At 39.1% G+C, this 13,213-nt stretch overlaps 2 protein-coding genes across 2 annotated transcripts; both read left to right on the top strand.

Moving 5' to 3' along the window:
- Window positions 1-916: 916 nt before the first annotated feature.
- On the top strand, window positions 917-9,474 carry ndufv1 (NADH:ubiquinone oxidoreductase core subunit V1). Its single transcript, XM_031296097.2, has 11 exons — window positions 917-1,016; window positions 2,208-2,317; window positions 2,412-2,494; window positions 4,306-4,476; window positions 5,924-6,107; window positions 6,540-6,729; window positions 6,974-7,186; window positions 7,562-7,728; window positions 7,815-7,896; window positions 8,008-8,153; window positions 9,219-9,474. Exons 2-11 carry the CDS (start codon window positions 2,213-2,215, stop codon window positions 9,288-9,290), a joined length of 1,413 nt encoding a protein of 470 aa, XP_031151957.1. The 5' UTR covers window positions 917-1,016; window positions 2,208-2,212; the 3' UTR covers window positions 9,291-9,474.
- A 495-nt stretch (window positions 9,475-9,969) lies between these two features.
- LOC116047346 (zinc finger protein 34-like) lies at window positions 9,970-12,986 on the top strand. Its single transcript, XM_031296099.1, has 5 exons — window positions 9,970-10,043; window positions 10,563-10,697; window positions 10,841-10,956; window positions 11,841-11,984; window positions 12,080-12,986. The coding sequence occupies exons 2-5, from the start codon at window positions 10,598-10,600 to the stop codon at window positions 12,731-12,733; spliced, it is 1,014 nt and encodes a 337-aa protein (XP_031151959.1). The 5' UTR covers window positions 9,970-10,043; window positions 10,563-10,597; the 3' UTR covers window positions 12,734-12,986.
- Window positions 12,987-13,213: the final 227 nt, after the last annotated feature.

The following is a 13,213-nucleotide window of genomic DNA, read 5'->3' on the forward strand; positions in this document are numbered from 1 at the left end:
GTAATATAAAGTAAAAAAAAAATTCACATGAATTTGTTCAATTTTAACCACAATGCTTAGCCTATCCTTTTCATTATTTAAACTTTCTGCTGAATGATCCTCATACTGATGCTGTCATGTAAATATAAATAATTCTACCCTTTAAACATGTATATAAAAAAGTTGTTGCCTATGCAGTTTGTTTTAAAGATGTCATTTATAACTGAGCAAACACACACTACTTATGAAAAACATATTCATTTGTGCTAGTATTAAAATTCACTGTGTAGAATGGCCCCATTTTGAGTGATAGTTTTGAGTATAGTTTTGAGTATATATATATATATATATATATATATATATATATATATATATATACAGTAACATACATAAATGCACCATATTTTATGATACTGTATATAGTTACATTTTCAGATGATCATATATATGTCTTATTTCTGCAAATTAGTAAGAAAGTATAGCTCTCAAATGGAGTAAAAAGTACAACACACACACACACACACACACACACACACACACACACACACACACACACACACACACACACACACACACACACAGTGCATCTCACTATCTTTGTGGGGACCAGTCATTGACATAATGCATTCCCTAGCCCCTTACCCTCACCCTAACCATAACCTAATTCTAAACCTAATCCTAAAACCAAGTCTTAATCTTCAAACAGACTTTTAAAGTTGTGGGGTCCAGCATTTTGGCCCCACAAAGCTGTCCGGACCCCACAAGTATACTGTATTCCCGGTTTTTGGACCCCATGAATATAGTTAAACAAGAACACACACACACACACACACACACACACACACACACACACACACACACACACGCACACACACACACACACACACACACACACACACACACACACACACACACACACACACACACACACACACACACACACACACACACACACACACACACACACAGAGAGAGAGCTTCCGGCCGTGTGCGCATCTACTTCCGTCGGTATTTCGTAAACTCTGGACGTAGAGAAGGTAAGGACTGATGGTTTGCTAACTTACATCAAAACCATTCATCATTTGAATGCTTTTAATGCAGCTGGTATTACAGTTGGTGTGAACGATTCCATTCATATATTGTCAATGTGATATTTGTATGCTACGTCGTGAATCCGCTGCTTTTACTCTGACATTACAAGGTTAACAGCTAGCTAGCTAACTTAGCTTAGCGCCAGGCTAGCAGTAGCTAGATATATGATCATGAGGGTCAGTGCGTGCTATTTACATCACGTTTAATTAAACAAGGAAAAAGTTTAAATTATAATAATTATTACATTTCTTTACAAGTATGTTGATCTGAAATAGTACAGCTGAGAGTGTCAGGATCGATAACATTGCTGGCACTCGCCTTCACCTTTTGTTAGCTAAAGTAACTTTCTGTATCTGTGACATAACAACACAACATAACAAGTTACACAAGATCTCTGTCAAATCTATTCCAATGTCAAACAATATTTCATTAAAATACCTATTTGTCGTCACCAAAACAATAAAAGTGAATCTAGTGTTAGTTACTTTTATCGTGTTGAAATTAAATGCGACTCGTGCTGAAATAGAAAGTGTCTAATTTCACTCAAGTGCTCTTGTTTTGACAGTTATGACAACATATTGTTATTACAGCAAATTACAGCATGACTCCTGTAATAAAAATAACATGTATTGTTGTTAGTTGAAAGGGCCATTATAATATATTTAACAGTAAGCTGTCTAGTTATGGAATATCACTGATTGAACTGATTTGTTGGTGCTCAGGTTGATGAGTCCACTGGACTATTTTCAGATAGCACTCTTCAGTTTTGTTTTCTATAATAGTGCTGATACCTTCCCTGAGGATTATCCATACCTTATTTGAGAAATATGAATGTTTTTTATACTAAACCCTTTTTTCATGTAATTTTAAAGGAGCCAATCTTCTCTGATGTTAAATGTTTTCTATGCACAAGCAGTTGTACAAGAACTTTGCCTTAATACAATTCTAGTCTTAAAGCAAAATGTTGACTTAAATCAGGAACTTTAAACAAAAACTAAGAATTAGCTAGAGAAAAGAATCTGATGGCAATTTTCAGTATTTTTAGTAAAACTGTGATTATGTCCTACATTTCTTGTTAAACTAAAGTAACCTAAACTATCCTTTTGAAGTCATCTTATGGTCTTTCCTGGGTGCAGGAAGGATGCTGTCCCTGTCTCGAGCAGTGGTGTGTGGGGTGGCCCGTGCTCCAGCTGCTGTCAGTCAAGGTGCAGTGACTGCTATCACCCGATTCAACAGCACAACACAGGTACAGGCCTGTATTTTGGAAAAAACAAAAATTAAAATGGTAACAATAGAGTTAAAATGTTAACACTGATTATGTGTTTATCTCATATTCCCAGAGTGCTCCTAAGAAAACCACATTTGGACCTCTTGCAGATGAGGACAGAATTTTCACAAACCTTTATGGCCGCCATGACTGGAGGTAACACCCCTGATGTTATTCTCATATGCTCTGCAAAGTCTTAAAGTTGTAATCTGTAAGATTTTCATCTAGTTAATTGTCTGTTAAGTTCTTATCTATCAAAAAGTGAGTTAAAACAATAGTGATTGACAGGAGTTAAAGTGGGCCAGAACGATTCTTTCGATAAACTTGTAAATTAATCTAATTGGCAGTTTAATACATCAGTGTTTCTCGTTCGTTTAAAATAACGCGAAATATCCATTCCAGTGTTTCCTCTATTCACTCTCAGCAGCGCACTGCCGTGAGTCCATGCAAACGGCAACTGTCTGTGGTGAGTTCACATGTCTGTTATAAAAGCAGGACAGTCGCGGGCTATCTGGTAAAGTCAGTTGAACAGGTGAAGATCACGTCGGTAGCCTACTGGATACTTATAAGCTCGTCAGTGATCAACGCGGTAACATGCTGCGGATCCGGTGTTTGTAGCTGAGCTGGACAGAGAATATTTGGTTAAAACAGATTGGTGATGCTGTTCTGCCCTCATTGTTGTCCGTGATGTTAGCTGGAAGACCCGGGCGCTGTAGGAAAATATTTTGTGGAAAATGTGTGTAGAGATCATGAGTGGTTTCGTTCTCTGATCTTTCTGACTGTTTGTAAGAAAAGCCACCTGAACTATATGAAAGGGAGCACCAGGCCGGGAAAATAATTGAGCTAATTAAAAAGACTCTCAGATCGGGGGGAGCAGAGAACGAAGCCACTGTGTAAGATGTATTTTGCAAATAACTGAAAGGTAAGATTCAGGTCATAGGATGATTTTGGCTCTCATCACTCCTAGGTCAGCAGAAAAGATAAGACACACAGATGAACATCATAAAACATTTTGTAGATCCAATTTGTAGACGCGTGAACATCGCGGAAGGGGCTGAAGGACCGGACAGCAGAGCAAAGATGACCTGGACTATATCCAACCAATGATAGCACCAACAAGGATGGGCAGAGAAAATGTATAAGAGTATAAGGGTCTGAGTCGCGGGCACGAGTTCCTGGGGAGACTGTCTGTTGGTAGGGCGAGAGAGACGGTCTTGAAGGAGAAATGCGTCCATATGCTTATGTATTTACTTGCAATATCATTTCACTAAAGCTTGTTATATTTTAACTAAGCAAATCCTGAGTTTTATTTCTGATCTACCAGTCAACGGACACCTAAATCTTAAAGGTGTGAGGTGTAGTGACCTGAATTGGAGTCAGATTACTGTGGCCTTTGGGGCCAGACTAGAAATGGTAAAAACGGTCACATTTTTTTACTACAGCGCCTACATTTTATTACTGCAGACTCACAATGACTTCGAGTCCAAAAAAAAAGAAACAAAAAATTAAACGAACTGAAGAAGGGCAAATAAATAATAATATTTTAATAGTTAGTAATTATGCTACAAAGTTTTATAGTTTCTGTATCAGAATACATTGTTCCCCTTCTCTCTTGGGACCTGCTACCAGTGTGAAGCATGTGAAGGCATTAGTCGACACTGTTCGTTTTTCGAAAGGAACTCTGGGAGATGAGGTTCCAGAGGCGTGCCTGCAATTACATCTTACTGCCAATGTTGCCGCTAGAAACAACTCAATAATACAGATAACAACTTTAAACATAATATCCATATAAAATTGATTTATTGTCTTACACAATAGAAATTAATGTGCTTAAAAGTAAAGAAAGAATTCCAGTTATGCATGTTCTTGACCTGACAAGAAGCTTTGTTGCAATAAAACTTTATCAATAATGTCTAGAGATAAAAAAGGACACAATACTCACCTACTCATATCATCTTGTGCTTCAGGCTGAAGGGGGCGATGAAGCGTGGCGACTGGTACAAAACTAAGGAGATCCTTTTGAAGGGAGTCGACTGGATCCTCAATGAGATCAAGGTTTCTGGCCTGCGTGGGCGAGGTGGAGCTGGTTTCCCTACAGGCATGAAGTGGAGCTTCATGAACAAGCCCAGCGATGGCAGGTCTGTGATGAGACAGATGCACACACTCTTTTTTTTTTTCTTATATTCTCATGTCATTTTACCAGATTCTAATGAAATTGCACAAATGTCTTTATTAAACCAACAGTGAGTTTTTTTGTTTTTTTTTATTCGCCCCAACATATTTGCACTGGTTTCTCAAAATAATAACATTAGGTGCTTTGAATGGTTATTTGGGAAATCTTCTGAACACATTGGAAGTGATAAATCCAACTTAAAAGTATTTATGGGTGTAACTGACAATTATATTCACAGTATATATTGATTACTCAAAAAAAGTAACCAAATCTTGCAATTGGCAAAGTTTAAGATGATTAGCATTCTTTTAACATCTTTATATATCCATTAACTTAATATTGGCATCATCTTTTCTAAACGACAGCAAATTTATTTTTCATCAAATCCATCCCCACCAGCCGTTTAAGAGATGCCGTTAAAGCTCTGAGTGTGCGGTTTCTTGTAATTTTCAATTACATTAATTCACATGGTCTCTTGCAATCATCATTTCTTGTCGGCCATTAGGTGCATGAAAGCTGAAAAAATTGACTAGTGCAGCTTTGACATCTTGGGGCGCTTTCACACCTGCCTCGTTTAGTTTGGGTGAATCGAACTAGAGTTCGTTTGTCCCGCTGGTGCGGTTCGTTAGGGCAGGTGAGAACGCGGCATTCGCACTCGGGTGTGCACCAAAAGTGGACCATACAAGCGCACCGAGACCTGCTTGAAGAGGTGGTCTCGGTACGCTTTAAATCGAACTCTGGAGCGGTTCATTTGTGGTGAGAACGTGATCCGTACTCGAACTGCACCAACTATATGTACTCCGCAAGTCTGAGATAGTGTCTCCTGTAGTCAGGTGTGTTTAGCAATCTGCGATGCAGCAGAGCAGCAAACTGTAGCAGCTTGCAGTGTTTCTATCACAGAAATAGACTGCGGTCAAGCTTGCCGTCCGTCACTCGCATCTCCATGGTCAAACCAGCTCCCGCTAGAATTGGAGACAGATGCCAGCAGAGCAAAGTCTCGGTGAACAGAGCAGACGTAGTAATGTCTCTCGCGAAACAATGTCTGATCAGTTTAATGAAATGAGCTGGTTTGACCATGGATATGCAATAAATATGCACTAGTCCAGAACACAGGACCTTCTTCCTGTATTTACTTTCTTGCTCCCGCCCCCAGATACATCCGACCAATAAGAGGAGTGGACGTTCTTGCGTGATTTGTATTGGCGCATTTTGGTACGCTTGGATTTTTCCAGGTGTGAAACTAAACCAAACCAAACCGAGGGAAAATCACTCCAAGTTTACAAACTCACCAACTGATTCGGACCAAAGCAAACGAACTACAGGTGTGAAAACGCCCTCAGTTGACTCTAGCTGGTTTTGTCTGGATTAGTTTGCTCTACCCTATTTAACCAATTTCTAATTTATTCCATCAGGCCAAAGTATCTGGTGGTGAACGCAGATGAAGGAGAACCTGGCACCTGTAAGGACAGGGAGATTATGCGAAATGACCCACACAAACTGGTGGAGGGCTGCCTGGTGGCTGGGAGAGCCATGGGGGCGCGTGCTGCATATATTTATATCAGAGGAGAGTTCTACAATGAGTCTTCCAACCTGCAGGTGATAATAGACGGAATCAAACTTGAGATTTCTCAGGAACATCAATTCATGGTTTATAAGTGTCTTAAAAAAATAACATGCCAGTAACATTCACACAATTCGCCATAAAATCACTAAATGTGTTCCGTAAAATCAGAAATACAAACTTATGGACTGAGTTTTTACTGAAAGGATATCTGTACAGGGAATTCTTGAGTCTGGAACATTTGAATCTTTTTATTTTATTTTTTTTATTTTTACATTTTTTTGATAATTTGCTGTTAACATTGTTGTTTATTCCTGTGTTGTCTTAATTGGGTTAGTTTTGACATAGTGCAGGCCAAGTGCTCATGGCTGTAATAGTAGAGTTATGTGCAATTCAAGGTACGGTTGTGCAACACTATGTAATAATCCATCCTGTTAAAGCATTATGTATGCAATATCTGCTCTTAGGTGGCTATCAATGAGGCCTATGCTGCTGGGCTCATTGGAAAGGACTGCTGTGGCAGCGGTTATGACTTTGATGTGTTTGTGATGCGTGGTGCTGGAGCATACATCTGTGGAGAGGAGACCGCTCTTATCGAGTCCCTGGAGGGAAAGCAGGGGAAGCCACGCCTGAAGCCCCCATTTCCTGCTGATGTGGGTGAGTTCCGGTGCACAGATGGGGATAAAATCAGAATCAGAAAAGGTTTTATTGCCACAATAAATAAAATATTGATCTTATTAGTCTTTAGCTCGTACCCCCCAGTGCATTCTCACAATGGCCACATTTTCTTCAACCTACTAGTTATTTTGATCTGAACACAGATAACTACTGTGGGACTCTTGTTCTTGCCAAATAAAAGCTGTACTGTAATATCTACCTCACTTCTGCTGCTCTCTTAAAGGTGTGTTTGGTTGCCCAACAACTGTTGCCAATGTGGAGACTGTAGCCGTGGCGCCCACCATCTGTCGTCGTGGCGGCCCGTGGTTTCTGGGCTTTGGCAGAGAGAGAAACTCCGGCACAAAGCTCTTCAACATCTCCGGCCATGTTAACAACCCCTGCACGGTAGAGGAGGAGATGTCTATCCCTCTGAAAGACCTCATTGAGAGGCACGCAGGTACATATGAAGCTGAGAATGTGTCACACAATGTATCCAATGAGCCTATTTGACTCCTACTATATTATTAAGGCAAGGTTTTTGGGTCTCAAACTGCAGGATAGAGAGAGCTGTTTGTAATTCTTTTATGACGCGAGTTAGGGAATTCTGTCAAAAAATATCTCATAAGTGGAAGAAAATTCCTTATTCCAGTGAATTAATAAACCCCTCCTGTAAATAATTAAGTGAAACTGGTGCAAAGGGAAAACCTAAATGCATCATTTGTTCATCTGCACCCAGGGGGTCATGGGCTGAAAAGATTAAGATGACTTAACGTAAGCACACCCTAAATGCACTTATTTTTAAACTTAATTATAACAAACATCCATTTGGTAGGTGGAGTGCGTGGTGGTTGGGATAACCTGCTGGCTGTAATCCCCGGTGGCTCCTCAACACCCCTTATTCCCAAGAATGTCTGTGAAGAGGTGCTGATGGACTTTGATGGCCTCATCCAGGCTCAGACTGGCCTGGGGACAGCTGCACTTATAGTCATGGACAAATCTGTAAGTCCGTTACCTCTGCTGCATAATTCATTGCGGATAAAGAAATCATGAAACATCTAACATTGGTGGATGCATGTTTTTTGTAGACTGACATTATCAGAGCCATCGCCCGTCTGATTGAGTTCTACAAGCATGAGAGTTGCGGCCAGTGCACACCCTGCAGAGAAGGTAAGTGCCACTGCAGTGTCATTTTAGGCACTGAAAGTGTCGACCCACATTGTGTTTTTCAGTGTCTTGTAATACCTCTAACTAACTTTTTCTTTTCATCTGTTTCTGTAGGAGTGGACTGGATGAATAACATGATGTGGCGTTTTGTGAAAGGTGATGCACGGCCATCAGAGATCGACATGATTTGGGAGCTCAGTAAGCAGATTGAGGGACACACTATCTGTGCCCTGGGAGATGGTGCGGCATGGCCAGTGCAGGTAAACACATATACTGTCATTAGATTAGATTACAAGTACAAAGACAACGAAATGCAGTTTGCGTCCAACCAGAAGTGCAAAAAGAGCTGAAAAGTGCAATGTGATATACAAAGTATAGACAGGTGGTGCATAAACAGGACAAGAAATATAGTGCAGTGTAGACAGTAGTATACAGTTGGTTTACAGATGGTGGTTTAGAGTAATATAAATTGAACATAAATATGTGTAGTGTATTAGCAGTTACCTTATTAGAGCAGAATAAATAAATATGGTTATGTAATATGAACTGTGTATGAACAACATGTACAGATATGTGCAATTTAGTGGTAACGTTATAATAGTAGTAAGAATAATATAGATATATGCAGTGTATTAACAGAGTATATTATAAGAAAAACAGAAAATATGGATATTCAGAATGAACCATATAGACAGATATGTACAGCTATGTGCAGTGTGTTAACAGTACCATTGTAGTGCAGAAACAGAATAAGTGTATGTGCAGGATGAATAGTATGAAGAGCAGTAGAATATGGTTATGTATAAGTGTAGTTACAGTATGTACATTTATAAATAAATAGAACACTACTATGCATTTCGTACTAACAGGATCATTGGAAAAATGAATGGGAGACTCTGGGAAATGAATGAATTGACATTTTGCAGACTCCATTTTATTGTATTACTTTTTTTTTTTTTTTACATTATTTTGTGCATCCCCATTGAGGGTGGACAAAGATGACTATAGAAAGCAATCAATTTATTTATTTATAGATTTATTTCTGGGATGTTGTATTAGATTGCATTAGAAATAGTTAGGTGTAGCTAGAAAAGTAAACTTTCATCATGAAACCATAACCTCAAAATAATACTCAAGGTCCTTTCTGCCATGTGTATTTCATTCTGAACATTAAACCTTTACCACAGGAATTAACACTTATCACTGTTTTTTAATGTTGTAATAAATATACACTGACATTCTGTTTGTGGTACAGCCCTTGTTATTCTTCTGCGTTATTTATGTACTGTTTCCCTCTGTTGTTTTTGTCTTTTCTGTGTTTTCAGGGATTGATCCGGCACTTCAGGCCGGTGATGGAAAGCCGAATTGCTGAACACCAGCAGCAGGCCAGGGCTTAAATGGCTTCTCTCAACTCCTTGAACTTGTTCTTTTGTCTCATTTGCCATGAACCCTGTGCTTGTATAATTGACAAATTATTTAAAGCGATAAAGAGCCGTCTTATCACCTCATCATCAAGTGTTGCATTGATGTGTCTGCCTTGTCTGATTAAATTACCAATAAAATTCTATGAACCTTAAACTAGACTTCTGTTTTTGTAGTTTTTAATCTTAGTTTTTTCAGTGTTTAATTTGTAGAAAATTGTGGAAAGGAACAACTAACAATAATAATTTTGTTCATATTTTCCAAATGAGTAGTCTCAGTTGAATAGTCATTTTTAGTAATTTCCACCAAAAACTGAAGCACTGCAGGTATTATGCAAATATTTTTTCTTCTCTCCCTCCCTTTTTTGATTGTTTTCAGTGTTTAGGAATTGACAGCACACAGTAAACCTTCTTTAGCAGAAAGTTTAACACAGCCAGGTGTAAACACTTATTATGGTAAAAAAAAACACTTTTGGTTATATATATATATATATATATATATATATATATATATATATATATAGTTACCAAATGATAGAAAGCATGGTTTCACCTTTAGTAACTTTTAGAAGGTATGTGCCCTGAAGGACACACCCCACTAACAATGCAGCCAAGACTAAACTAGTTCCATAATATCGCGATATCTCCGTGATCGTCAGCCCCTTCCACGTGATGTGGGCAATGGGCAGAATAATCACTGCGGCTTCATATCGGTGGACGTTTCTTACGGTAAGAAATGGATTCCCTTTTCAATTGTTTACAAAGACTTAAGTCAAAATTATTAATAGTTTTGCATATATCTGCATGCGGTTCAAAGTGCATAGGTACAACACGAACGTAAGCACACGGCAACACGATTTAAAATATTGTTACATCATAAGAGCACAATCGACACGCTTTCATATGCAGCTTTGCTTGATGATGACCAGTCTCCGTTGCCTCCGTTCTCCTGTTAACTAGCTCTGGCCTAACGTTAACGTTAGCTGTTTTGTTTTGTCTTTATTTTATAACTAGTGTGGCCTAAGTAAATACAAAAATCAGCCTCTCGTCAGGCGTTTATTTATTTTAGAAATGTTACATGGTTTTCAATTATTCCAACAACCTCTAATCTATGATTATAGTTATCTTAACGCTACGTCTGCCACTGCAGTCTGTCATCTCCTGTAGTCTGTTTAGCTTTGCCCGCTGACATTACATGTATAATGATTGTTCAGTTTGTATACAACAAAGTGTGTTTCTATGTTACAGCTCCATGTGGCCGAGTGGTGTCTGAAAACATCAGCATGGAAATGTTGAAGATAGAGCAAGTCATTGTTGGGAGTGAGAGGAGATCCACTTCAGCGGAGGTCAAGTCAGAGCCCGGCGTCGCCCCTCTGCAATCCTGTAAGCTAACACAGTTCATACGAGATGCTGTAAACTTATTCTAGTCTCATTTGTCAACAATCATGGTATAGTATTATTTAATATATTCCGGCTATAACGTTGTAACTAATCATGAAGCATATTATCATCTCATTGTGATGCAGATCAGCATGAGAGTCTGCAGTGTTTTCAGTGCTTCATCACCTTCTGTAACTCCAAAGCCAAGGAGAGACACATGAGGAAGAGTCATCGGGACCAGTACAAACAGCATCTGCAGCAGGTAGGGGAAAGCCGACTGAAATTCAGTATGGATTCAAGTAGTAATACAAACTCAGCAATGTATAATAAGAATGAGGTTGATTTGTATTGCTCCAATCGAAGATCATTTACATCGTCTTTAAGCTGCAAATTGTTTTGTCAATTTATCGCTTTGTCTATAAAAAATGAGAAAATAGAAAAAAATGCTTATTACAATTTCCCATAAAGAAGATTAATATATTCAATAGCTTGTTTTGTCCGACCAACAGTAAAAAAAATCCAAATACATTTAGTAGGATCATAGAAAACAAAAAGCAAATTATTAATGATTGTTGATTGACTATAATCAGTTAATCAACAAATTGTTTAAGCTTGCTTGAGTGATTATTTTTCTGTGAATTGCAACTGCAGTATTAAGTGGGAGGCTTTATGGATTAGAGCCAACCTGGATTTTTGTGGTAGAATAAGATAACATTTCGGCCAATATTTCATCAACATAAAACATTTGGAAGTATCCCTTCAGTTTGGCCATGAAAGAATTGTGACCAAGATATGTACTGTATAGGACATTTTACTGGGGAAATGTGTAAGTACTCTCTGGGGAAAGGTTTCCTCTGTATTGCTAATACTGATATAGCTGTGATAAGCCAATATTGGCTGGACTGAGGTATCAATCAGGCTCTGGTATAAATGCAAATGTTCTGCATAATTCAGTCTTTTTGCACATATCATTTTGGATGAAAGTGAAGATGTAATTTGGTTTGAAAATATTTCAGAAAACAAAAACTGAGTAAGATGTTCTTCCGTTAACTATATGAACACCTTCATTCTTTTAAAAAATCAGTGAATAATGCCTTGAGATACGATTTCATATTTTTAACCAATTTTCTACTCATCATTTTGCAGACTGATACAGTCTTCACTTGCTATAAGTGTGACAAGAGCTTCTCCTCCTCAGATGAGCTCAGCCAGCACCAGGCCACCCACAGCAGAGAGGAGAAGCCCTTCCTTTGTCCTTACTGCCAGAAAAACTTCTTTACCTTCACTGAGGTGAGGGCACAGCAGGTTACATGTTAGCCTGTTATGTTGTGCTTGGAAACTCATATAATAATTGTTGTGTATGATGATTGTTAAATGTCTTGCAGCTGAATAAACACAGGCGACATGAGTGCATAGAACGACAGTGTCCCTGCAGGGACTGTGGTGCCTTGTTCCCCAGTCCTTCGCGCCTTCGCATGCATCGCATCGCTGTGCACCCTCATTACTCCATAGTGTCTGATGACATCAACACCTACCAATGCTGCAAATGTAGTCGCGGTTTCCCGACAGAAGAAGAGCTCATGCAGCACCAGGAGAGATTTGCCAGTGATATAAACTGTGACGTTAAGCCACAAGGCAAAAAACGTGGTCGTAAACCCAAATACGCAGCTCAAGTAGGAATGGTTGAGAGCAAGAAGATCAAACAAGAAGAGGGAGCAGAGGGATGCCCTATCAATGAGCTTCAACCGGAGCTCAAGATTCCTTGTCCCGAAGCAAATTGTGACCTTATATTCCCTTCTGTTGCAGCCCTGCGGGCACACAAAAGGGAGGCACATGGGCCTCCCCCTAGCAATGCTCACACATGCACAGAGTGTGATGAGAGCTATGCTCGACCTGAGCAGCTCAAAGCACACATTGCCAGGGATCACCACTCTGAATACACCTGCCCGACCTGTGGAAAAAACTTTGCACAAGAGAGCACCCTAAAGATCCACCAGAACACCCACTCTGAAGGAGAGGAGGCAGCAGAAAAAATTTAACCTGTAGACTAACTAGCTAATTCTCCCTCAAGTGTTGGAATGTTTTGTATTTAACTGTACTATTTTCAGGATCTACACATAAGGGTGAGAATTACACGGAGAATGTAAGTCCTAAACCTCTTGAAATCCAAAATCTGATAAATGGGCCAGTTTATAGGACTCTATTCTAAGGGACTTCAATAATGTCATATGCAGGTCTTGTTTTTCTCTCCAAAGGTAAATAATTGTTGCATTAAAAATATGTTTGTTTCTGTGGTGTCTGGCTGTCACTTTGTGTGTGAATGTGAATGGGTTAATGAGAGGCAAAATGGAAAGTGTGCAGTCTATTTACCCTGTACCTGTACAGCCAATGGTGAGTGGAGTCTTAAGGCAGTTTACAGTGTAAACTACATGGTATAGATACATGTTTTTTAGGCCTGTTTCTGACACTTGTTTAAGATAATCTGCCCTTTTTAAAATCTATTATGCCTTTCACTTTTT

This window comes from Sander lucioperca, chromosome 16, assembly GCF_008315115.2.
Source record: "Sander lucioperca isolate FBNREF2018 chromosome 16, SLUC_FBN_1.2, whole genome shotgun sequence".
Classification (NCBI taxonomy): Eukaryota; Metazoa; Chordata; class Actinopteri; order Perciformes; family Percidae; genus Sander; species Sander lucioperca.

What these genes read in the sequence shown, in the direction of transcription:
- LOC116047346 (XM_031296099.1), top strand. Translation starts at nt 10,598, where the DNA reads ATGGAAATGTTGAAGATAGAGCAAGTCATTGTTGGGAGTGAGAGGAGA. An exon ending in ACAAACAGCATCTGCAGCAG is followed by an intron (nt 10,957 to 11,840) that starts GTAGGGGAAAGC and finishes ATCATTTTGCAG; the next exon opens with ACTGATACAGTCTTCACTTG. An exon ending in ACTTCTTTACCTTCACTGAG is followed by an intron (nt 11,985 to 12,079) that starts GTGAGGGCACAG and finishes AATGTCTTGCAG; the next exon opens with CTGAATAAACACAGGCGACA.
- ndufv1 (XM_031296097.2), top strand. Translation starts at nt 2,213, where the DNA reads ATGCTGTCCCTGTCTCGAGCAGTGGTGTGTGGGGTGGCCCGTGCTCCA. An exon ending in GATTCAACAGCACAACACAG is followed by an intron (nt 2,318 to 2,411) that starts GTACAGGCCTGT and finishes TCATATTCCCAG; the next exon opens with AGTGCTCCTAAGAAAACCAC. An exon ending in GTGCACACCCTGCAGAGAAG is followed by an intron (nt 7,897 to 8,007) that starts GTAAGTGCCACT and finishes CTGTTTCTGTAG; the next exon opens with GAGTGGACTGGATGAATAAC.